Source organism: Furipterus horrens, unplaced genomic scaffold (genome assembly GCF_987537825.1).
Source record: "Furipterus horrens unplaced genomic scaffold, mFurHor1.1.pri manual_scaffold_5, whole genome shotgun sequence".
NCBI classification, from domain to species: domain Eukaryota; kingdom Metazoa; phylum Chordata; class Mammalia; order Chiroptera; family Furipteridae; genus Furipterus; species Furipterus horrens.
Window position 1 is genome coordinate 13,637,573 of NW_028327175.1, and position 23,627 is coordinate 13,661,199.

General features: G+C 47.8%; 1 protein-coding gene and 1 non-coding gene across 2 annotated transcripts in view; one reads left to right on the forward strand and one right to left on the reverse strand.

Annotated features, from left to right (window-relative positions):
* PDZD2 (PDZ domain containing 2) overlaps positions 1-23,627 on the reverse strand; it is a 207,198-nt gene that overhangs the window by 2,612 nt on the left and 180,959 nt on the right. The window contains exons 13-22 of the mRNA XM_090276198.1: positions 22,976-23,108; positions 18,344-18,425; positions 16,832-16,866; positions 15,914-16,070; positions 13,912-14,687; positions 10,849-10,951; positions 4,977-9,012; positions 4,197-4,314; positions 1,296-1,397; positions 374-644 (exon numbers count right to left, since the gene is read on the reverse strand). Of these exons, the coding sequence (XP_090132324.1) occupies positions 374-644; positions 1,296-1,397; positions 4,197-4,314; positions 4,977-9,012; positions 10,849-10,951; positions 13,912-14,687; positions 15,914-16,070; positions 16,832-16,866; positions 18,344-18,425; positions 22,976-23,108 (5,813 nt within the window). The remainder of the gene's footprint in view (positions 1-373; positions 645-1,295; positions 1,398-4,196; positions 4,315-4,976; positions 9,013-10,848; positions 10,952-13,911; positions 14,688-15,913; positions 16,071-16,831; positions 16,867-18,343; positions 18,426-22,975; positions 23,109-23,627) is intronic.
* Positions 22,208-22,313, forward strand: LOC150008232 (U6 spliceosomal RNA). Its single transcript, XR_016511506.1, has one exon. It is a non-coding gene; the product is annotated as a U6 spliceosomal RNA (small nuclear RNA).

The following is a 23,627-nucleotide window of genomic DNA, read 5'->3' on the forward strand; positions in this document are numbered from 1 at the left end:
TCTCAGGGACGAATCTCGGTCTGGAACTGCTCTTTCAACATTGCTTCCCCGTCGTAAGAGTTTGCTTTACTTACCAGACACTTACGTCCTAACGGGAGGCTGGAAATGCGCAAGGGCTTCCTTTGTAGGTCATTTAGAGAAGCTGTCAACTAGTCATTTTAACCTTCAACAGTACGGCTTTAACTCCTGGGTCTTTTTAAAAATAACTTTATTTGTAACACTTTTTGCAAGAATCCTCCACAAACACTAGGCTTCACTACATTTCATTTCCCTGACCGGATGATAAGATGATCACCTTGTTTTCCTTTGTAGTAAACCAGAGTCTACCCTGCCAGCTGCTCATACTTTGTTGGTGGGCGAACTGGTGTCCTACCTGTGCCAGGTTCCAGGGAGATGGTCTTTCTGGACAGTGAGCCCTTCCCATTGGCTGTGGGTGGCTCCTGCCGGGGGGAGGGCCTGGACTGGTCATTTCCTTTCTTGATCACCACGAGGACATCTCTGTGCAGCTGTGCCTGGTGCAGAACCTTCAGGACATCCCCGTGGGCTAAGCCAGCCAGTGAGGTGCCATTGACTGACAGGAGGAGATCCCCTCGGTTCATAGTCCCTTCCTGAGAAGCTGCCCCCTGAGAAAATACCCTGTGGACCTGGGACAAGGAGAGGACAAAGCCACATGCATTTATGGCCTCCCGTAAAAGCAAAAGGGTAACTGCAACTCTGTAGCAAAGGAACCTTCTAATGGCAAGTTCCCCCAATCACCCAAACATTCGGTTTATCAAAAACATACTCAGTGTGAGGGATAGAATTGCAAACATCAGCACCAGCACTGAGTGCATTTTTACTCCACTTCTTGCTAACATGTGCCTGACATTCCAGGGGGCAATAAAATACCAAGAGGAAGGGGACCTGCCCTTGTCCAATGAAGGTGGCCTCCCTAGTGACCTCAAAGGCCCTGAGTGATACACAATGTTAGGTGGTTGTTCTTGAGAAAGAAGTAACTTGGTAAGCAGATGCAGGTTTGCTCAGTTAATTCTAATGTTTTCTACATAAATTAGGTGAATTCAAGGCTATGGATAATCGTGTTTATGTGTACTGGCATCTCCTAGGTCACTCAGCCTGTACATCACACAGTCAGCTCTGTGTGAAAAGGCCTTCCTTGGTCAATGGAAATACTATGCAGATGTTCCTCGCCTTCCCACTATTGTTTGGGTCACAGTGGACATCCACCAGCGGCCTTTGAACTCACTGACGCGGCTTCAGCAGTGACTTCCCCGAAAGTGTCTCACATAGTCACTTACCATGATCGATTTTGGCTCTACATCCGTCCCTCCTGCCACACTGAATCCCAGACCTGAGCCTTCCTTTTTAGTCAAGACTATGAAGCAAACATCTTCTTTAGCCTAGGGAAAAGAAGCAGAAAAATAAGTATGTTCCTTGTGCCACAAGTAATAACTGCTGATAAAAATGCTCCCACAGTACTGAGATTTATCACTGTGACACCCAGTGGGTTTTCAGGAGCTGTCACAGAATGGCAGGGGCCGTGACTCAGCCATGCTGCGTTCCTCCTGCGAGGTGGCTTTATGGGTCTTTGAGTGTCCATTCTGTAGTTACAGAACCACAGGAAGGTGGGCATGAACCAGGACGGGGGCAGGGACGGGGCAATTTAGAAGCTAGTGTAGTCATTCCAGGCCCCCGATTGTGTCTTCCCAAATCTGAGCACGAAGGGAACTCGTTATTCTACAGTTAGGTCTACAGTTTCGCAAACAGCTCAGCAGCAAAGGCAGATGCGTAAGCGCCAAGGGCAGAGTGAGCGCAGGTGGAGATCATGAATTCTGTGCCCTCCTCCCCTGTTCAGGTCATTGGATTCCAGGTGCAGTCAATGTGCTCATAAAATACAGCGTATGTTTGAACATACAAAGTCCATTACAATATTTAAAACTCTCAACTCTCGGAGTGAGACTAGAACATTCTTAGTAGTGTCCTGAGGTTAAGTAACAACAGACTGCCATATGTTTCAAGTATCAATCAAAAGATGCCTTGATAAAAGGTTTTAAAAGGAAAATGAGCTGGGCTAATTAATTATACTGAATTTTGACTGCCTCCACCCACACACTAGAGATGATTCATCAACACAGTAAAGATGTGCATTGCTAGGCTTCCCATGAAGTGATTTATAATCCATCAATTCAAGGTGTTCTCAAACACAGCAGTAGAAACAGATTCAAATAATAACCTGTAAGGATTGCTTTGACGAGAGACAGTGAAAACGTTGCAAGAGAAAACCACCTCTGTACTGTGCTGGGAAGGAACCCAATATTTGAAAGGTGTTTGGTTCCATCAGTAAGTCCTAAGGGCTAATCTTATGCAGTTTACATTTCTCTAAAGAAGTTCATTCAAACCAAGGCTCCACATGCAGAGAACACCATGTCCCCACAGAACTTTTAGGGGTTGGGCTTTTGACTGTATGGGCAAGTTCGACCATATGTGCGGTCAACCGCTGTTCAGTGGAGGGAAGAATGAATCCGAAGGTTTCTCTACAGAAATGGGAGAGACCGTGTGGCCTGCCAGACGAACTCTGGGCAGTTTCTCAGAGGTAATGTCTGATGCTGAAATAGGAATACCTATACTTAAGAGCATTATTGGAGCAGAGACAATATTTGAACATGAGACTCTCCTATATTCCAGAACGTTATCACCAAAATTTAATTTATTCAAATTACTTTTTTCCATTTGTGTTTGAGGCTACAAGCGTAGCCCAGCACCGGAAAGCTAGACCCGCCACTAGAGGCCCCTAAGGGTCGAGGCCTACAGCATCAGAAGGCCAGGGCTTGTTTTCTAATTCCAGCCGCTCACAGTGCCCTGGAAGCCACAGGCAACTGTTCTGGGCAGTTCCGTTTTCAGTACCTACGAACCACACTCACTGGGGAAAAAAGCAAGGCAGGAAACTTCTGGTCCAAAGATGGCAGAGTAAGGACATCTCTGCTCGCGGCTCCTCTGAAGCCAATTGAAGACAGTAAGAAAATCAGAGACGAAAGCTGCATCCTGATGAAAGGAACATGGCCTTCAACACCAAGCCACAACACCTGCCTGGCTGGTGCTGAACACGGAACCAGGGTCGGGGCAAGCCAGGCCCCAGAAGGTGCCCCCAGGTGGCGCTTAGCACCTTTGTCCACAGAGTCTCTACAAGGTGTATGGTCCCTGAAAGTGTCCTGTCTCTTGTGAGGCTGGTCTCAGCCTTTTATGTTTGGTTTCCTCCTTTCACATGTGTGGGGAGTAAAGGTAGCCCTTGGCAAAAGGCAGTCCGCCTGCACCACCTTGACTGGAAATCCCTGAGGAAGACTTCACGTGCAAAAGGTTTACTGATTGTGACAAGTCAAGGGATGCAGGGAGGTTACGGAATAGTCCCTTTTACTGGAAGTGAAAAATAATGGACGACTCAGGTGTTTCTTGACCCAAACCAGTGGGCGGAGAACCAGGAGAGGAAGCTAAAGGGAATTGGTCTTTCACACCCCCACCTCTCCCTCTTGGCTCTCTCCTTATTCTGTGCCAGCGTCACAGCCCTTCTAATGTTAGAGTTTCTGGGACAGTGTTCTCCGAGGACACCAGTGACTTGGGTACATTACCACTCAAGGAAAATTGCTCATATTTGCTTTTTCTCTAAATAGAAAATTTTCATTTCTTAGGGTTCAAATGTTGCACTTCAAATACGTAGTCTAGGCAGGAACCCCACGGTGTCTTTTGTTATTGTTACTGCCACATCCAATTTATCTGAAGACTTAATTTGTAATGACGAATGAACTTTGGAACCCCAGGCCAGAACAGGGCCACACAGACGTTAACTCATTTCCCCAGCAGGTGGCGCCCTTGACCGGTAGTTTGTCCACCTCGGTGGACAGAGGTCCTTGGGATCATTCCCCAGCCGTTCCCAGACACCTAGTTCTGTTTTGAGGACCCTGCAGATAAACTCCAAAGATGGGGTGCGGTGGGAGGTCAGTAATTAGTCGCCACTGGGGAACGCATCTGGCATCTAAAAATGCAAGACAAGGTCTAGCTTCCCAAGCAACATGCAAGTGAGACGGAGGAGGGAGCTGTAAGCTCACAGCTCGAGACCTGGCGCCGGGTTCGCTGGCCTCTGAGCTCGTGGACAGACCCTGGCGCGGCCGCAGCTCCGTCTGCTGTGCTTTCTGCATTTCACTCACCTCTGATTGTGCTTTTGCCTCCTGCATGAGAGTTAGGACGGTAGATTTTGACCTCACCAACGACAAAACAGACTGTAATCTTTGCTGGTCCCCCACCGAGACTAGCAGTTGATCCAAACTAAAGAATACAAATACATTAGGAGAACATTAAAGAAAGAAGCAATCTCTCCATTTTGTAAGAACGCATTTAACACGATCTCCTTTCAACTATATTGTAGGTGTTTTCAGTGGGAATTATTATGGACTCAGGGATTCCTCCCAGATGTTAGGAGACTGATGTCGTAATTTAACAACATTTGAGATATTAAAAAATATCCAATGTATAGGCTGAAGTTTTAAAATGTTAGAAATTTCCTGTTTAACTGCAGTCACCTTCAAAGGCTCAGATTATTCCCTGAGTGTGGCCTCCCCGTCCACCCTCTCTTGGAGCTTCTGCCTAAGTGTTGTACAAGCCCCTCCTTAGCCCACTGTTCTGGCAGGCACTTCATTGTTCCAGTAATGATATTAAAAACAACGGGGGAATCCTGGGCTGGATGCTGGAGCAGAAAAAGGACGTTTATGGAATTTATTCAGTAATGGCTAAATAATGTCTGCACTCAACTGTGCTGTTCCAATGTTAACTTCTTTTGATCAGTGGACGGAGGTTCTGTAAGACGCTAACCTTAGGAAGAGCTGGGAGAGGGGCACAGAGAAATGCTCTCCATGTTCTTTGCAACTTTTCTATAAATATAAAACTAGGCTGTAAGAATAAAAATAAAAGGGGGAAGGGCAGATACTCACTTAACAGACCAGCCTTTTCCGGAAGGCAGAACCTGGGTGGTTTCACCCACGTTGTTGGCTGAGCTGGGTACCCCAGACTCACTGGCTCTAGGCCGGCTTCCTCCTGGACAGGCCCTGTCCCCCTCCTTCACAGGGCACAAGAGGGCAGTAGACCCATTGGGGCCTCCGGCTGTGGAGCCAAGTGACCTCCTGGGGACAATTTCCAGCTCAGTTTTGAAGAGCACAGTTGTGGGCCCTGCCGAGAAGTCTTCACTGCAGAGTTTGTCAAGGTCGGGCATGCTCAAGGCTCTCAGGTCCTGGAGCTTTGAGCGCGACAAGGGCGAGGGCTGGGTGTGGCGCACTGATGACTTGTTCCTCTTGCTGGGAGAGGCAGGGGTCACTGTTGGCGTGGGGATTCCGGAAAGACCAAGTGGTTTCTTTGGGTCAGACTCAGGGCCCTTGGTACCGGCCTCTACCAGGCTATGACGGGAGACCATGAGTGTCATGCTGGACGGGGACTTGGTCATCTGGGGGATGAGGCTGCTGGCTTCGCTCTGGCTCTCGCTGCAGGAACTCAGGCTGCGCCTCAGTGACCTCGCAGTTAGGTCACTGGAGTGGCCCAAGCTCCCCGAAGCCACGCTGCCAGAGGACCGCCTCCCAATGGGAGGCTTGGAGCTCACACACAAAAAAGAGGAAGCCCCACACTTGGCCATGGGCCGGTCCGAATTGGCCAGGTTCTCAAAGGACTTGATCCTCTGCTTCACAGAGAAAAATGAGGTAGATTCATGGGGCCAGTTCTGCTCAGAGCAGTAATGTCTTCTGGTGACTTTGATTTTGTCTGTGACTAGGCAGCTAGTCTCCGGCACTGGAAGGCCACCCCCTTTGTCGGCTGTTGGAAGGTTCCTGGGTGTCTCCAGGAGGGGCTTCACATTATAGACACCTTGTCCATTCACCAGGCCGAGAGCACTGCCTTGGGCCACCTTGGCCTCGAGGAGGCCACTGCGTGTGGAAGGGATCTGGCTGTCCCGGTGAGCGCGACCTGGGCTGTGCAGGGAAGGCCCTTCCCGTCCAAAATGGCTGGAGAACTGCGCTGGCATGGAGTAGGTCCTGGTCGCAGGCCTTGGCGTGAAATAGGGATGCTCATCCAGCGCTGGGCCCACTGGTGTGCTGTTCTTGGGTGTCCCTGGGGACTCGGACATCTGGCGTGACTTTCCCAGGGAGGAACCTGCCTTTTTAGCAGGCAGCTGCGGGGAGCAGGAGGTACCCAGTTTCGCCATGCTGAAAGGTGGCTGTATTTCCTGCTCCACCTGGGAGGTGTGTGATGTGAGCGAGGGTGGATGATTTGGGGACGATTCCCCTGACTGGTGACAGAGTCTGACGTCACTCTTCTCCTGACAGTTGCTCTGGGCCAAGAACCCTCCCTGTTTGTCACTTTTGGCTGGCATGTCACCGCATGCATTCTTTGGCATTCTCTCAGAGGAGATCTCAACTATTTTCAGCTGGTTGGTTCTTTCTGGGGGATCACTAGCAACTATTTTGCTTCCTTTGTCGCCAGTTACCCCGGGTTGGGCGGCTTCTGGTACCAAACCCGCGTGGCTGGCCGTGAGCTGCTGGCCCTGCCTGGGAGGCGGGAGCGCCCGCGTGTCCACTGCTGTGGGTGTGCTGCTCCTCGATGCTGTAGGACCTGTCCCCAAGGCTGCCCTGCTCTCTGGCCCACACTTAGGAGACCTGGGGGTGGCTGGGCAGCCACTGTCGGGTTCAGAATGGACAGACGTGTGGAGCCCATTGCCCACACCTTGTTCCGGAAGAGCCTTGGGGTACGTCAGGGGCGAAATGGATGGTCTGATGCTCGTATCTGACACTGATGGCCTCAGTGACCCCAGGGCTGCAGGGGGTGGCTTGCTCTCCAGCACACACTGGGGAGACTTGACGGTGGCTGTGGCATTTTTGCTGGGGTCCTCGTGGTCAGCTGCATGGAACCGGTGTGATGCTACCTTAGAAAGCATTTTGTGGGAGGTCTGGGGTGAAACGAGGGATTTCCTATGGTCTGTGCCACCAGCCTTCGGCGTATTAGCAGCAGGGGCCTCGGAACTGCCTTTGCTTTTGCTCTTGATGCTCAGTCTCTTCAGCTTAGGACCAGATTTGGATTTCTGACAGTTACTTAAAAGGGTTTCCACTGAACTTTTTTTAGGTGCATCTTTATTTTCAAGATTCAGTTTCAGCTGAGGGGGGCTATTAGGCACAGTGACCCCCTTCTTGTGGCTTGTGCTCAACACCTGGCTTTTGGAGTCGGGACTCCTGGCCGGCACCGTGGCCTGTTCCTTTTCAGTGTGGCTCTGCACGTGCGCACCGTGGTTACCTTTATTCATGTCTTTGAGCCAGGCCATGATGGGCCTCCTGGAGATCGTTTTTGGTTTCTGCAGCACGTCATCCGGGTCTTGACTCTCGGAGATGTGGAGGTTCATCAAAACTGATCCCCCGTTCTCAGGGACACTCGCACTAACAGAGGGCCGATGTGCAGTCGTGTTAACATTTGTTTCTTGTGTTTTATTTGGGCTTTCACCACCCAGCCAGTTGGGGCCCAAACCATTTACCGTGTTAGAAGAGCTGAGGGGGGCCGGGTGCTTGTGCAAATGCCCGGTGGCCTCAGAAGCCTGGCTGTCCTGCAGAGCTGAGTCACTGCTGGTGGTCTCCACCGCCTCTGCTTCCCATGAGGACCTGTGGCTCTGTGTCACCCTCAGGTCTGCCTGGGCTTCGTGCCCCTGAGAGCTCCTATCCCGGAGAGAAGATGGCTGGGCAGCCTTTGGGGCTGAAGGGCACAAGGCTCCTGGCAGGAGGGACGCGCTCCCACGTGGACGGGCCATGGCCTCGCTCAGGACCCTGTGCTCCAGCGGCGGCGCTCTGGCTGCAGCCGGGCTGAGTGCTGCCCTCGAGGGCGGGTTGGGGGAACCATCGGTGGAACAAATTTCGATTTGCTCCTCCTCAGATTCTGTCGTATCTTCCTTGTGAGAAGACCCCCGAGAACGAGGAGGGGACCCGTGGACCTTGGTGGGAGCACGTGGGGCTTCAGTGAGTGACTCGGGGTCGGACGAGGAGTCCTCTGCGTCGCCATACATGGAGGACAGAGATGGCTCTGTGCTGTCACCCAGGCCTGACAGGGATGTACTGTCCTCGTGAAAATGGCTAAAATTTCTGGAGTAGTTGCTCAGAAAGCTTTTGTTCACAGTGAAATGTTTGTCAGGATTGATCGAATCCAAAACGGAAGGCTGGGAGGGCCACTCTGGGGGAGGGGGCGGGCCAGCAGCCCCGGCCCTCCGTGGGGTGGGGGTCTGGCTCCCAGGCACCGGCTCCGTGGGGCAGGCATGTCCCCCTCCAGCTCCTGCAGGAAGCTGACCCTGCGACCTGCCCTCCTGACTCGCCCGGTCCCCTTTGTCAGGAGGCTGACGTCCTTCCGAGGCATCCAGCTCCGTGATGAGTCTGTCAATGTCAGTCACAGGGCTCCCCCTGCTGTCCCGGGGGCAGCAGGGCCCTGAGACGCAGCCGCGCTCCTCTCTGGCCTTGTCAGCAGGTAACATGCAGGAAGGGCTGGCCTGCGGTGGCCTCTCAGGCCTGGAGTCTGTTCCCCTGAGCAGAGCAGACTCCCGGGAGTACTCAGGTGCAAGAACGCCCGCCATGTGCAGAGCATGGCTGTGGTCACCTGGAACCCCTTGTCTCTCCCGGCCTGGTGACAGGGTGGCGCCGGCCAGAGTCGTGCCATTTGCCTCAGGTCCTGCTCCCCTGTGCACCCCTGCCTCCCCTGGGGTGCTGGGCCGGCTGCTTTCCTGGGCTGCCTGAGTTGTGCTGACCTCAGGATGAGCTGCTGCTGCCTTCCCCGGGGAGGTGCTGTGGTCCTGGGCAAGGCTGGCATGACATCTGTCCTCACACTTGGGTGACACTGGCTCTCGGGGGTCCTCAGGCCGCCTCACTTGCTCTGTGTCCACTGAGATCTTGCTGGGGTCAGGGTGAATGGCCCCCTTCTGCCACGGGGAAGGGACGAGGTCAGGGGAGCTGTCCACTCCTGTGTCAAGAATGTAAATAGAAGGCGGGGTTACGGTCAGGGAGTTAAACGGGAAAATGTGAGAAAATAGAAAACCTCAAATAAAAAATGGAAAACTATCTTTTTTGCCTTTTTTAGAAAGACACTACGCAGCCTGAATGCAAGACTTCGCGTCTCTCAGATGACAGAGTGCACACGTCTAATAAACAGCACGCTGCTTTAGACACCACGAGGACTTGGCCTGGAAGCTCTGCGGCCGCCCGTTCCTCCCCCTCGGTCACGTGGAAGGACAGGGACACACCAGCAGCGCTTCCCCTTGGTTTCTCTGCGCCATTCACTGAGTGGCAGATGCCACAGAGCCAGGCTGTGGTGGTGTCGTTCCTGAGCTGCGCGTGGATGCTGCAGAGGCTTCACGTCTCTTCCAGCTCCAGCCCCTGGCCGATCACGTGCAGGTCAAGCTTCAGGTGTGGGCTGTGAGCCACACAGGAAAGTATAAAGCAGTCCTAGGGCCGAACTTCAGGGACTCACTGCTTAGCACAGAAGTGAGGCCAATTTGGGAAACGCATGAAATGCCACAGACAGAATGGACATCTACACTGAGCTGGAGCTGTGTCTTCACCAGGCTGTCCTGGGACGCTGTCACTAAGGGCTGGGGCCTTGAATGGGGTTCTGGAAGGACAGTTTGACCAGAGTGATAAGGAGGGTGAGGAAGAAAAGAGAGTGAAAGCAGGGAATCAAGCAGCAGCATGAGATCCTGGCTGGGTAGCTCAGTTGGTCAGAGTCTTGTCCTGATACCCCAAGGTTGCAGGTTCGATCCCTGATCAGGGCACATATAAGAATCAACCAATGAATGTATAAATAGGTGGAACAACAAACTGATGTTTTCCTGTCTGTTCCTCTCCCCTTTCATCTCTCTCTCTCTCAAATCAATAATAATAATGATAAAAGCAGCAGCATGAGATCTCAGTGGTGCAGGGAAAAGTGCTGGATGCCGATATGCCGAGGACAGTGGGAATAGTCGTTCTGTGACGTCATTTGTGACAGGTTCCGGAGAGCTACCTTGTCCTGGAGCTGCCCTCTTCCGAGGCCCTGATACTCTGGGGCTCATCTGCCTACGAAAACTGGCGCACGACATCTTACGATGGATGGTGGGGGCGTGGGGGGCCTGGCACAAACAAAGCATAAGATTGGCTGCTTTCTCAGGAACAGGCCTGAGGCTGGAGAGAAGAAGTCACACCGAAAGCTCGGGCTTCGAGACGTGCGTCTGCCCTGGATGCCTCTTCCCTCCTGAACTTCCTGGGTCACTAATTAAGAACTAATTACTCCAACTTCGCATTGTGCTAAGAGTTTTTCTTGCGCTTAATGTTCCTCCCAGCCCTGTGAGGTCGTGCTGTGACCACTGGAACAGCAGGGAACTGAGGCGTGGCGTGGTCACAGGGTTCCCAGCCAGAGGCCTCCCCAGGAAGCTGGCTCCACAGTGCACACCACCTACACCCTTTGGCCTCTGTGTAGAGACACCTGACATCAACAGGTTGGCTCAAGACACCTGTGGAGACCCTGCCTAACGTCTCCAGGCCCCGGTGGAAAGCCAGGGGCCTGCCCGGATTCAAATCTAAGGTACACGTCACAAAACGGGCAGGGCGTGCTGGCTGCATGAACGTGCGTGTCCTGCCCGTGGGACGGGAACGAGGAGTTTAGGCACAACGATCCCATCAAGCTCTCAGACACGGGCAGCTTTTAAGTATCATGCATCTGTGTAGGGGCGTTCCTTCCCCCTTAAAATTCTCCACCTGTAACGATTTTTAGGGGCATTCTACCCTCCCACCGAGGAGCATGACAAGCGATCAATGATCTTACCCCTCCTGGGTTGTTGCCCCTGGTCTGGTCCAGCTTCGGGCAGGTTCCCAGTGAGGCGGCCAGCGCCGGGGTGGGGCCCGACAGTCAGCTTCCCCAGAGAGTCCTGGCACAAGGACAACAGCAAGTCACTGTCTGTAGCTTTCAGGTTGTCTTAATCCCAAGGCATGATACCTAGGGGACAGGCGGGTTGGGGAAATCTCAAACAGCCCTGGCCTAGGAGCCATGAGACCAGGCTCTGGGTTTAAGTTCACTAGAAATTGCATGTTCTTGTCATGCTTCCCAAGCCTCTGTCTTCTCAACTTTAAAATGTGGCTGATTAGGGAAATGAGACATCACTTCACATACCCAATGGGATGGCTATCATCGGAAAACAGAAATAACAAGTGCTGGTGAGGACTGAAGAAATCGGAACCTTGCGCACTGTTGGTGGGAATGTAAATTGGTGCATCTATTGTGGAGTAAGGAGGTTCCTCAAAAAAAATAAAAATAGAACTCTCATATGATCCAGCAATCCCGCTTCTGGGTATATATCCAAAACCTGAAGGCAGGGTCTTGAAGAGATTAATACACCCATGTTCACAGAAGCATGATTCACAACAGTTGAAATATGGAAGCAGCTCGTGTCCGTCGACAGATGAATGGAGAAGCAAAATGGGGTCTATCCATATGACGGAAATTAGCCTTACAAGGGAAAGGAGCTCTGACACATGCTACACCATGGATGAGCTTTGAGCACATTATGCTACGTGAAGTAAACCAGCCACGCAAAAGAATATATTGTATGGTTCTCCTTACACGAGGCACCTAGAATAGTCAAAATTACAGAGGCAGTAAGCAGAATGGGGGTGTCCAGGGCTGGGGGGGGGGGAGCTGCTGCAGAGCTACTGTTTAATGGGCACGGTTTCCTTTTTACAGGAGGAGGAGCCCTGCAGTGGATGCTGCTAAGAGCTGCCCGGCACCAAGGCTGTTAACATCACTGAGCCGCACACTGGGAAATGGCAAAGATGGGACACAGTCAGGTATTTCACCACAAAAAAAGAAGAAAGTGGGGATGAGAAGACTTGCCCTGTCAAAATCACAGGATTTTAAATAAAAGATGATGAAACGCGATAACAGGTGTAAAAACAACAGCCATCACAAAAAGGGCTATAAGGATGGGAGGTATCACTATTGTTACATCGCACAGTGATATCTGAGAGTATTAAAGTCAGCTCCTCCGTTTGCTGCTTAGGGAGAGGACTCATCTGGATAAGTGAAACTGACATTGAATAGTTCAGAATTTCACTTTAGCCCTGTGCCACTGACTTGACCTTCCTTTCTAATACCTCCTGTAAAAAAAAAAAAAAAAAAGAATTTGCTAAAAGTTAAATCAGATTTAATTGAACTTGACCCTCTGGGTTAGAGTCGGAGAGTGGCCCAAAGGTGCAGGCAGAGGGAGGAGGTGAAATGGAGAGAGGGTCTTTCAGCTGCTCTTGTCCAAAAAATATCATTCAGTGAAATGTCAATTGTGCACTGAGGGAAATCTGCACGGGGTTTAACTCAGTTTATTTTCTATTTGCCAGTAAGGCATAAATGCAATATAAAGATAGAAGAAGCGTGTGGGCACTAAGTAGAGGTGGCAGCTGTATGGCTCTGTGACGTTCCCAAGGTTCCAGGGACCTGGACACTTTAAAACGGCTCATTTTAGGTTCTGTGAATTTCCTCTCCATTTAAAAAAGTACTAACTAAAAATAGGAGAGAATCCACTTGCCAAAAGAGAAAGGTTTTTTTTTGTTTTTTGTTTTAGCTTCCACTATGTGAGTGTAAATACTTTATGGCAATGTATTCTACTTTCTTTCTCATGTATAAATAAAATCAAATTTTGGAATTAAAATTTTTAGGAGAAAAATTACATTTCTTGGGAACAGAAGTTTTAAATACTGTTCAGAGTTCGTATTGGGAATCCTAATTCACAATCGCAAAAGCCCTTATTTTAATAGATATAGATCATTATTAATGAAAATGCCAATTTGGCTTTATATAGTTATCCAAAACTTGTCAATGATACCTTTTTAAAAGAAATGGTTTACCCATTAACTGAACATTACATTTTAGAACACATGTGCTGTTTGGAGCTAATAATTTTTTAGGAGGAGGAAAAAAGATGTGTATTTCTATTTTTTCTACAAGGTTAAGAAAACCCCTTCTGTTTAGTATAGTTTCTATAACTGTATTTTCTGGCTCTATTTACATGTACGTTTATATAAATCACTTGAATGCATATCTATAAATATGGCCTTACAAGTCATCTCAGATTCTTTGCTCAGACAGAAATCATTTATGTTGAGGAAATTGTAAATGACATGCGTGACTCTTGCTCTCTCCTTGCTAAAGTGCAGGTATTCTTAAACTTTCTAAAAACAAGCAATTTGATCATTCTGACACAGCTGTAACCAAGTAGTAACATAAGTAATATTAACTTGCATTTAATGTGGTAGCCCTGTAAGTTCCTTTCATGTGATACTCCCAAGGGTATTTGTAACTTTAATTACACATAATCCTTGTAGGAAGTTTACAAAAATAAGAATCATCCCGAACTTTCTCAGGAGGAGATAATCATGGTTATCCTATATTTGATGGTCACCCCAACTCTGAGTTGATCAGGGCGTACAGTATCCCTCCTTTCCAGCCGGCCAGCTATGGCTCAGAAAGGCTCAGTGACTTCCTCAAGAGGTCACCCAACCAGTCAGTGGAGAAACAGGGACCAGACCCAGGGTCTTCCCTTCACCTGCCTCGCACTGCCCCACCATCACCAACCACAGGCCCCCTCTAGAGACAAGAGAGCGATCATATCTTTTGGCCCAATGATCCATGACTCCACACCTGGGCACCTTCCCCTCCCAACCTGCTGACGTATTAACAGGCTCCCGAGCAGTCAGTGTACTGAAATGAATGACTTGCTAAAAGGAAATTCTCCAGTCATTACCCTTTCTTGCAGGCAGATTGCCCCGGGCTTTGTAACACACTCCATATTCATTGACACAATATCCACTTAAGTCCCAGGTAACTAAGAAAACCAGTTACCTCGTCCACAGTTCCACCTGGTCGAAAACCGGTCACGGCCACTTGCCCTGAAGTGGCCTGGGCTTGAGATTCCAGACCACGTGGGTCATCCACTCTCTCAGTCAGGTTTACTGTCTCCAAGCCGCTGGGCCTGGCCTTGGCCTCCGGCCTCTTGCCATGTGGGTTGACCCGGGCCACTGGTTTGTGCCTGGACCCCAGGCTTTCATTCTTCTGCTGGGAGGAAGCGGGGCCATCCATGCTCCCCGGGCTCTGGGAATCGGCTCTGTATTCTAATTTGGGTGAACTCTTGGATCCTGACAGTTCCTTCCTCCCTGAGCTACCCTTGGGGGCCTCAGCAGAGGATAGCAGGTTGGCTGCATGGGGAGGGACACTCTCCTCGAAGTTCCACGAGCTGCCCAGGAGAGGCACTGAGGAGGCCTTGCTGACCAGTGTTTTCTGGGGATGCTCCTCTTGGTTGTTGATACCCATGGCCTTGGAAGACTTTGTCAAGGCAGGCCTAGAGTTGTCCTCCGTCTGAGGCCTGCCGGGCCCGGGGAGGGCTCCTGGGAGGGAAATGCAGTCGCCTTCACCACTGAACTCGTCCTCATCACTGGCATCGTGGGCCCCGTAGCACCCCACCTTCCTCTGGCGGAGGAGCGGGTTTCGGAGGGCCTGTGGACTCCCAGGGAGACTGGCTTGTCTGGCAACGGTCACCTGCTTGTGGAAGAGCCCGGAGCCCCGCTGGCTTCCTAGACACACAAGGCTGTTGGCCCTGGCTTTTCCTGGTTCCTTGTGAGCTGGTGGGAAAGAAAAGTCAAATGAAATAGTGACCTATCTGGCCCGATCTGTAAGTTACCCCCTGAGCATTTCCACTTCACGATTGTCCTCTGGCAGCCTGTGGCCACTGCGAGCCACGCTTCCACGACATGGCTGCTCTGCTGGAGGTCTGCACAGAGCGGACAGCCAGCTTCCCTCTCTCATTTTCTTGCCAGCCTCCCTTTCTGTGTTTTTATTTTTGTACCCCAACCTCTGGATTGTTGAACTTAAACATGGGTGCTGCCTAGAAACAGAAATGTATCATTTGTCACCATCCAGGATGTTGGGGTTCAACCCGGTTGCTGCTGCTAAGAATTCCTCTTTAGGAGACCAAACAAGTGTCCCATGCCTGGGGCTTCCTATCACCAGAGGTCCTCCCTTCCTTGGCAAAAAGGCGGCTTGACTGGAGGGCATGTGAGCTGCTGGGTGAGTGGTCCGGGGAGGCCTGCAGTTATAACCTATAAATAAATCCCACCAGGGAAGGGGAAAAAAGGCCTGGGATGCTCTGCGAACTCTTTGCATTATGCTGAGTGGACTGAGAAATTCCACGTGCTTCCACCTGGGGGGGGTTTCCATCAGACCAGGGCAAGCTCGTCAGCCGTGCCAGGTGAGAGGCAAGGTGATCATGGACTGTATCTCCTAAGATGGGGCATTTTTCTCGTTCTCACATTTGAGATACAGTAAGAAAGGAAACCACGCCAGTGGAAGTCTGAGAGATCAGTACAGTCCACATCAGGTCATTTTCTCACATTATATTGAGAAGATGCTCCACGAGATTAAACATCTGTTACTTACAAGGTCTGAATCTTCCACTCCCTGCTCCGTCCAAAGAATTCAGTTAGGGTCTAGGGAGGGAAGGACCCTGGCTTTTGGCTAGGATCCCCCTAAAACACAGGCCATCAGGTTGCCAATCCTGATTTGATGCGATGCACATCAAGACACGGGCACGCACCCAGCACCTGGAGGCAGCCGGGCTCAGCCATCGTCCCTGGTCGTGACGGACCGTGCACCCAGCCTGTCGGTGGCAGAACTGAGTGGCCAGCCAAAGGCAGTGGGCTGCACTTTCCAAGAATAAACTCTGAATGTAGACAGGGTAGAAAGATGGCTTCTACTCAGCCAGAGGCCTGGTTTCCATGTCTCTTTTCCTATCACAGCACCGTGACACGGAAACCAGGGAGGCCAGAGTCGGAAACCAGGCGTCGCTTACTGGAGGTGCTGGGCGGCAGGCTGCTGTCCTCGGAGGTGCTGCAGCCGCTTCCCACGTGATCCTCGTCCTCGGAGCCGGCCACCACGAAGTCCGACAAGGGGCCTGGGGCGTCGTGGACAAAGAACTGGGAGAGTTCAGATTCCGAGATCAGGGAGTCCTGTTGAAGAGGACAGCGTTGGGTGGGTCAGAAGGTGCATTGAAGGGGATTATTTTAACCACGAGTTACTTTGTATCTTTCCAAGAACGCTTTATTCTAATCCTTGGTCATTCCAAAGAGCAGTGGTGGTAAACACCCACTTCCATTTACTTTAGGATGGCTCATTAAACATCCCAAGTATCAAAAGCTGACCGTTTGCTGCCAGATGACATTTTTTAAGAAAAAAAAAAATTGTTGTTTTTGTTTTTGTTTGGCCAAATGCTTGGCAATAGCCACAGCAGCAATGTAGCAACCCTCCCAGGAAAACCTGTGGGGGAAGGGATAGCAGAACAGAATGCAATTCCAAGCCCCTGGTTCAGCCTATCTATGACACAAAGCCCAGGGGAGTTTGAATCTGCACTTCCACCTGACCGGCTGGGACTTCGAAGCAGCCAGTGCAGAGGGAGTCCACTGGCTCCTTAAAGTCGCAGGTCCCCCAGAACAGGCTGGGGCCCTCGTATTACAGAGCATTTTGAAAACTATTTTTCAAACTGCAGCTCAGTCCTTTTGTTTTTCTATTCTCTTCCTGGATAAATATTTAAGAAAAGAAATGCACTTTTGTGTATTTGTTCTCAAATCAGCATTGTTGCTGTTTCCTGTGTCAAGTGGCCAAATGACTCATGGACAGAAATATAGGCTGGGCCCTCCTCACATTTGACCTATGGGCTCCAAAACTTTGCTCAGGAGTGAGCTGAGCGAGGCTGCAGGGCACCTTGACTCACCTTTTTTGCAAGAGAGGGACTCTTCAAGGGGGTACCTGTTGGGGGAAAAATTCACCATATTGTCAAAACAATGAAGCTCAAATCCTTACAAATAGGCTCCCATCCTTGACTAGAGAAGGAGGAGCCAAACACATGAAACAGAAGCCTCTCTGCTTGACTAGCGCTGATGGGCCATGTGCCTACGTTACAACATGCATGTAGTCTACCTGGGTCCCCAATCCCCATCCCGTCCCGTCTCCCAAGATTCTGGTCATGCTGTAAGACCTAACTTGGCGCTCCCTCCTCCATGATGATCATGGTTGGAAGTAACTCCTTCTGAATTTCAGAAGTGTTTTATACTACTCATACACCAATTCCCATCCACATAGTATAATTGAATTATAAGTGGATGCATCTAATCTCCCTTCCTCAACTCTGTAACTATGTACAGGGCTGAGACCCTCACTGATCTAACCCCACAGTGCTCATCCGGGCAACTGGGCAAGAAGTAGGTGTTGCTTAAAGGATGGATGAACAAGGGGATACTGCCTAAGAGACTCATGAAAGAACTAGGGAGAATGTTGGATATCTAATGTAGATTTTGGTTGAAGGATGAAACGACTCAGCATTGAGACTTTAAATTATATGCCATGAGCAGAAAGATCTTGGGCATGAGGATCATGGCTTAACAGAATCTTTTATAAATGATTGAGTGGATATGTTGGGATTATGAGGGGACAGCTTTCATGCAAGCCAGGGGAACAAGCTGGTTGGATAAAGAGCCCATTATGGCAGTGCCATAATTTTAAATGTATTAATTATGGATGCAAATAATCAGGGTATTTCATGGTTTCCAAGAATTCCTATGCCTCCTTGTCCTCTGACAACCAGTAACTCATGTCTCAGTTCCTTTTCCTCCCAACATCAATCTTAACATCAGGAATATCTCAAGTTCAGACATGCGGCCAAGTCCCTTTAGGTTTCCCTTCTATAGGAAACATTACTTTTGAAGCTCACTGCAATGCTTCCTATTTTAAATTCATACGAAATTCTTACTATCTCAGTCCTCCTATGCCTGAACTGTTTCACTGTAAAGGGAAAGTGTGAGTTTCTGCAGCTTCTATTACCTTTCTTAAGTTGAAACTTTTAATTCATGTAAAGAAACCCCAGGTTTTTGGATGGGTAATTTACTCTGCATCTAACAACTGATACACCAAACAACTGACATTTTGGTATCACTTCATGTTCACCTAGAACATTCCAGATGAATTGTACATGAAATGCTAACTCATTCTTGCAGATTATCTTAAAGTAGTATAAAAAGCATGCATAATTAGAACTTTAATAAAGCATATTAAATAAATGCAGATATCAAAAGTAGCGACTAAGAGAAAGCCCAGAATCTCTTTGACAGCTACTTCTGCCCGACATGATAATTACAGAGAATCCAGTAATACTGCGCGGGGGAGTTCCCCGTGGGGGAACTCAACGAGACTCTTCTGAATGTTGAATGAAAATGTGCAATTACAGTACCTAAGCCAGGAGAGGAATTGGCCTCTTTGCTCTCCTGATAAGTGCTGCGTGCTATCACTTCATCCATTTCCTGCTCGGAAACCTGATTTTCAGCAGAAAGCACAAATTAGATGGTTTTATTTATTTATTTTCCCCCAGTAAAAAGTAGCTAGAAACAGAGGCAGGAGCTGATTACAGACACAGAGGAAAACCAGAGGGCCAAGGATTCTGAACATCCTCAAACGCAACCACTCAGGCCACAGGGACGCAGAGCTGGCTTACTGACTGTTGTAAACCATACATTCAAAACAACACATTCACCTGGCCCCCAGGTTCGTGAAGCAGAGCAATGACGTGCAATAGCTGACATCTGCACTTCTCTGTGGAACACTCCCTTCTCTTTTCCCCCTAAACTTTATTTAAATAATTTCAGAATTACATACTACTTGCAAGACTAGCACAAAAATAGTGGACTCCTCACCTTGATTCCCTCTTTTTTGGCATTCTGCCACATTTACATTCCTGCTCTGCCTTTACACACACAGCGCTATCACTTTTACTAAATCACGTGTAAGCTAGTTGCAGCTGTCATGATCCTTCATCCATACATTTTATCATGTAGCTCCTAAAACAAGGATATCTTCTTCAATAACCCTGGTACTGTGATCTAATTCAGGAAATTAAATGTTGATATGAGTGACTGGCTAATACACATACATTTCGTATTCCATTGTAGCTGACTGTCCTGCTACTCTCCCTCAGGAGCACTATATCCACGAGTGTCTGTAGAACGGAAGTGGTTCCCAGAAACTGAGATGCCAGCCCGTGATACGATTTTCCTTGGGAATGCAAATCAACATTCAAATTCTTTCATCAACTGGATCTGGCCACGGAAGAACTTTTGCGTGAATTAAATGCTGTGCACAGTGATCTAACCTTTACCTTCTGTGCAAGCTCCTTATCTCGTGGACGTTTAGGGGACTGTCACTGACCAACGTTTTTGTGTAGTAATACTTCACAGGATTTTTTCTTTTTTTTTTGGTAATCCAGAATTCAATTCATGATCTAGTGGTCCCGTCTCTTAGGTCTCCTTTAAGCTGAGGCAATTCCAAGCCTTTCTTTGTCTTTCACGATACTGATATTTTGGAAGAAAGGAGGCAAATGCAAACCAACAAAGGATTTATCTAATAGTTCCTTTATGCTCAAATTTAGATTTTGCATTTTGGGGCAGAAAACTACAAACATCATTTCTTTCTCAGTGCATCACAAAAATTGATGATAACTTGGATCCCTCTATTAGGATGGAGTTGACCTGATTTCTCCACTAGGTTTTTTTTGTCTTTGTCATTGATGAGTAATCTATGAGGAGACAGTTTGAGGTCATGTCAATATCCCACTCTCCAATGTATTTTCATTCAATGGTTTCAGCATCATTGATGATTCTTTCCCCCCTTTTATTTTATTGTTGACAGTAACACAGATGTCCACATTTTTTGCATGAATTGATTATTACAATGAAGTTTTCAAATTAGTGATTTTTAACTCTTTTTTTTCCTTCTATATTTATTGGTATGCTAGTAGGCTCATAGATTTTTTTCCCTTATCAGTTGTTATCCAGCTGTCATCATTCAGGGGAAGATTTTTTTAAAAGCCTGAAACATGCTAAACTATGAGATGTTTTAGAAGATAATTATGTAACATAAACAGGTTTTTTTAGAGATAAGAATATTTAAATCTCAGAACGATAATTTTTATACTAACATAACATTTAGTATAAATAATATTTGAATAAGCATAGCAATCTGTCTTAAATAAACATTCCTATATAGGATTCAGCATTACATTTAACCATAATCACATCATGGCCTTTACGTAATACTTGTAGGTTTTATAGGAAATAAAATGTACATATACATGCACACATGCCTGTACACTTACACACACACACACACACACACACACAACCCTTCATAAAACAAAGAGTAATTTTGTATAAATGAGCCAGGTAGAATATCAGCTAAAACAGTGGTTGCAACTTTTTGTTGATATTAGACTTTCAATATTTGCCATTTTTTTTCTGAGTTGGGGTTTGAAACAAGTGAAAGATTTCCTGGATAATTCTAATCGTTCTGAAAGCCTCGGCACCAATTAAAATGGATCTCCATTACTTTCTCTACATAACATTAGCTAGACGCTGCTACTTGAGCAGGTCCACATCTCAGCTTGTCTAGACCTGGAGGGTTTGAATATCCCAAGTGGGCAGCCGCTGCTTCAGTCATCATGAGAAACAGGAGAAAAGAAAATCCTCGTGGTATTTCTCTTGGACCAACATGAATACAAGCAAGCACATACATTCAGTATCAAAATGTACGACTGGCATGGAATGCTGGCATAAGTGGTACAAAAATACATTAAACATAAAATGGAATCTTGACCCAAAGGAAAATAAGAGTATGATGTTACAAGTAAGAACACCATGTTTACCTAGGAAGAAACATGAAGTCCAGCCAAACAATTACTGGAATTTGGTTTTGCTGGACATGATCCCCAATACCATCATGACGACCATTTCACTGTGGCTACAAACATGAATCAGCCTGTATGTTCAGCAGATGCTTTGCACTACGATGCCTTGTTTTTGTTTGACTGCATTAGCACATTAGGCAGATGCTTCTGGGCTGAGATGAAGTGAACTCGGAACAAATCATGACCTGTGTTATGGTGGAATGGATTTTGAAGTCAGACATGCCTTGAAGCTGTTAAGACTGCAAACCACTGAGAACCTGACTTTCTCTAATGCTGTTGAGGGATGTGTTTGGTCAGCCACAGCTTATGGAGTGTTTCCTAAGGTGATAGGAGGTGTGGCCATGTGGCTGGTGGAATCCAAGAGAGGACCCTGGAGGAAGGAGCTGAGGCTGTTTTAGTTGTCACAATGAGGCAAACTGGTGTTAAAAGTGACCCAAAGAGAGTTCCAGGGAGAGCAGGGAACAAAGAACAGCAGATTCTAAGGGACAGTGTCAGGACTACAGAACAGAATGGAGAAAAAGGGGATGTGGCGAACAGAAAAACCGGAAAAAGGAAGAAGCAGGGCTTGATTTAATATTACTGATATCCAAGACGTTTTTAGGTTAAGACATTTTTGAGAAGGCACACAGACAAGAGGAAAAAAATCTGGGAAAAAGAAAAGGCAGTGGAGTTGACTTTGAATCAGTGTCATGACAATCTTTGCCCAAGCACTGTGGTTGATGTCACCTCCCCAGATGAAGGCATGGAGCCACAGCCCAATGGCGCTTCCTGGTACTGGGGAGAACCAGGAACCACAGACACTATGGGGACACTAAAAGTGATGCCATAAAATTAATATATTAAAAAAATCTCAGATGTGGCACATAAGAGGGCCCATGATGTCTCTTGGCACAGACACCTTATTCTTTTTTTTTAAGTTTTATTTATTTATTTTTAGAGACAGGAGAAGGGAGGGAGGGAGAGAAACATCCATCAGTTGCCTCTCATACGCCCCCAACCAGGGACCTGGCCTGCAACCCATGCATGTACTCTGACTGGGAATCAAACCAGCGACCTTTCAGTTTGCAGGCTGGTGCCCAATCCACTGAGTCATGCCAGCCAGGGAAGACGTCTTATTCAAATGGCATACAAGTCCATCAAGGGCAGCAGCAGCCTGCGACCATTCAGGATATAATCAAACAAAACTACAAATAATACAAGGGTGGCCATATGACAGGCATGGAAAGAACTAATGTTCTTAATGAGCATTTTGAGTTGTTAAAAGGAAAAGATTAAATTTTGTAAAATAAAACCTGATTACAAAGTTAGAGACGAGTGAATTTTAAAATATTTTTACATGGAGTACTCAACACAACAAAGGTGCTCGTGTTGGCAGCATGCGAACTACAACGGGAAGCTGCAGAGAAGATTGGCATGGTTCCTGCACAAGGATGACGCACAGATTCGTGAACTGTTCCATATTAAAAACAAAAAACAAAAAACTATGTTCAAAGAGGGTTAAAAAAAAAAGAGAGAGAGAGAGAGGTGAGATGAATTTGCTGAGGTATTTTGTGATTAGCTTAAAAAATTAAAAGCAACTGCACAAGTGGAGAAGAGATGACCAAATAGCAGCAGAGGCCAGGGGGACAGGGGCTACGTTAATCTCTAAGTTCAATATGGGTCAACAGTGTGATATCGGTGCTCAAAAAAAAAAAAAAAAATTGGTAGGCTCTTAGGCCTAATTGCAGAAGTATTCTGCTTGGGTCAGGAATGGCCTGGACAAATCATCTAGACTCCTGCTCTCAGATATTCCTGATGCAGAAACCCCAAAGAGGTTCAGCATCTCACCAGAGACCATACGGTCAGCACTCCTACCTTCTACTCAATTTAAATTCACCAGTAACACACACTGTCAAAATGGCCTAATAAAATTATCTAAGAATGCGAAGACGAAGAAGTCCAGGTCAGTGATCACATTCCCTTGTGCTTCTGTCACCTTGGCCTCTGTGTGGCCTCAGGCTGATTCCCATCCCCAGCTGAGCTGTCTTACCAGAGACTGTGTGTTGACATTGTAACATGTAAGTCACTGCTACTGGACAAACAGCCAAGCCATCTTCCCATACACAGAAACAGTACGAAACGCTTCACCTTTGGATTAGGATGCCGGCCAATGACAAGGCGAACGGGTCCGGGGGGGCATTTGCTCAAGATGGCGTGGACTTTGCTTAAAGCGGCATGGCGGACGTTGACCGAGTTCACCTCCAGGATTTGATCTCCACGGCTAGGGGGGCAACACAATCAAAACTGTGCTAAAAGTTAGCTTTTTACAAGGTTTCCTTCTGGGAGAGGTTCATAATAAGGAATCTTTTCTGAATACTTTAAGGAAGCAAATGACATCCTTTTCATCCTTGCATACATGTAAAAGAACACCACATTCATATAAACACATTAGATTTGATATTAGCAAAGGTCATTATGTGTATCTACCCACACTTTCAGAAGTAGTAAAGTTAAGTAAAATGGACAACGAGGACAATAATGCAGGCTACCATTTCTTGGGCACATGGTGTATGCCAGGCACTATGCAAAGCAATTCACTTAAGGATGCTTAAAGAGGTATTATTATTCCCATTATGTAGAGAAGACCACAGGCTCACAGACGTCATCCAGATGTCGCCCACAGTTGAACTCAAGTCTGTCTACCTCTTGATCATCACGTGATAGACCCTCGACCACCATCAGTTTCTTTTTCCTACCATCTTGAAATGATTACTGTAATATAATTTAAGGAGGAAATATC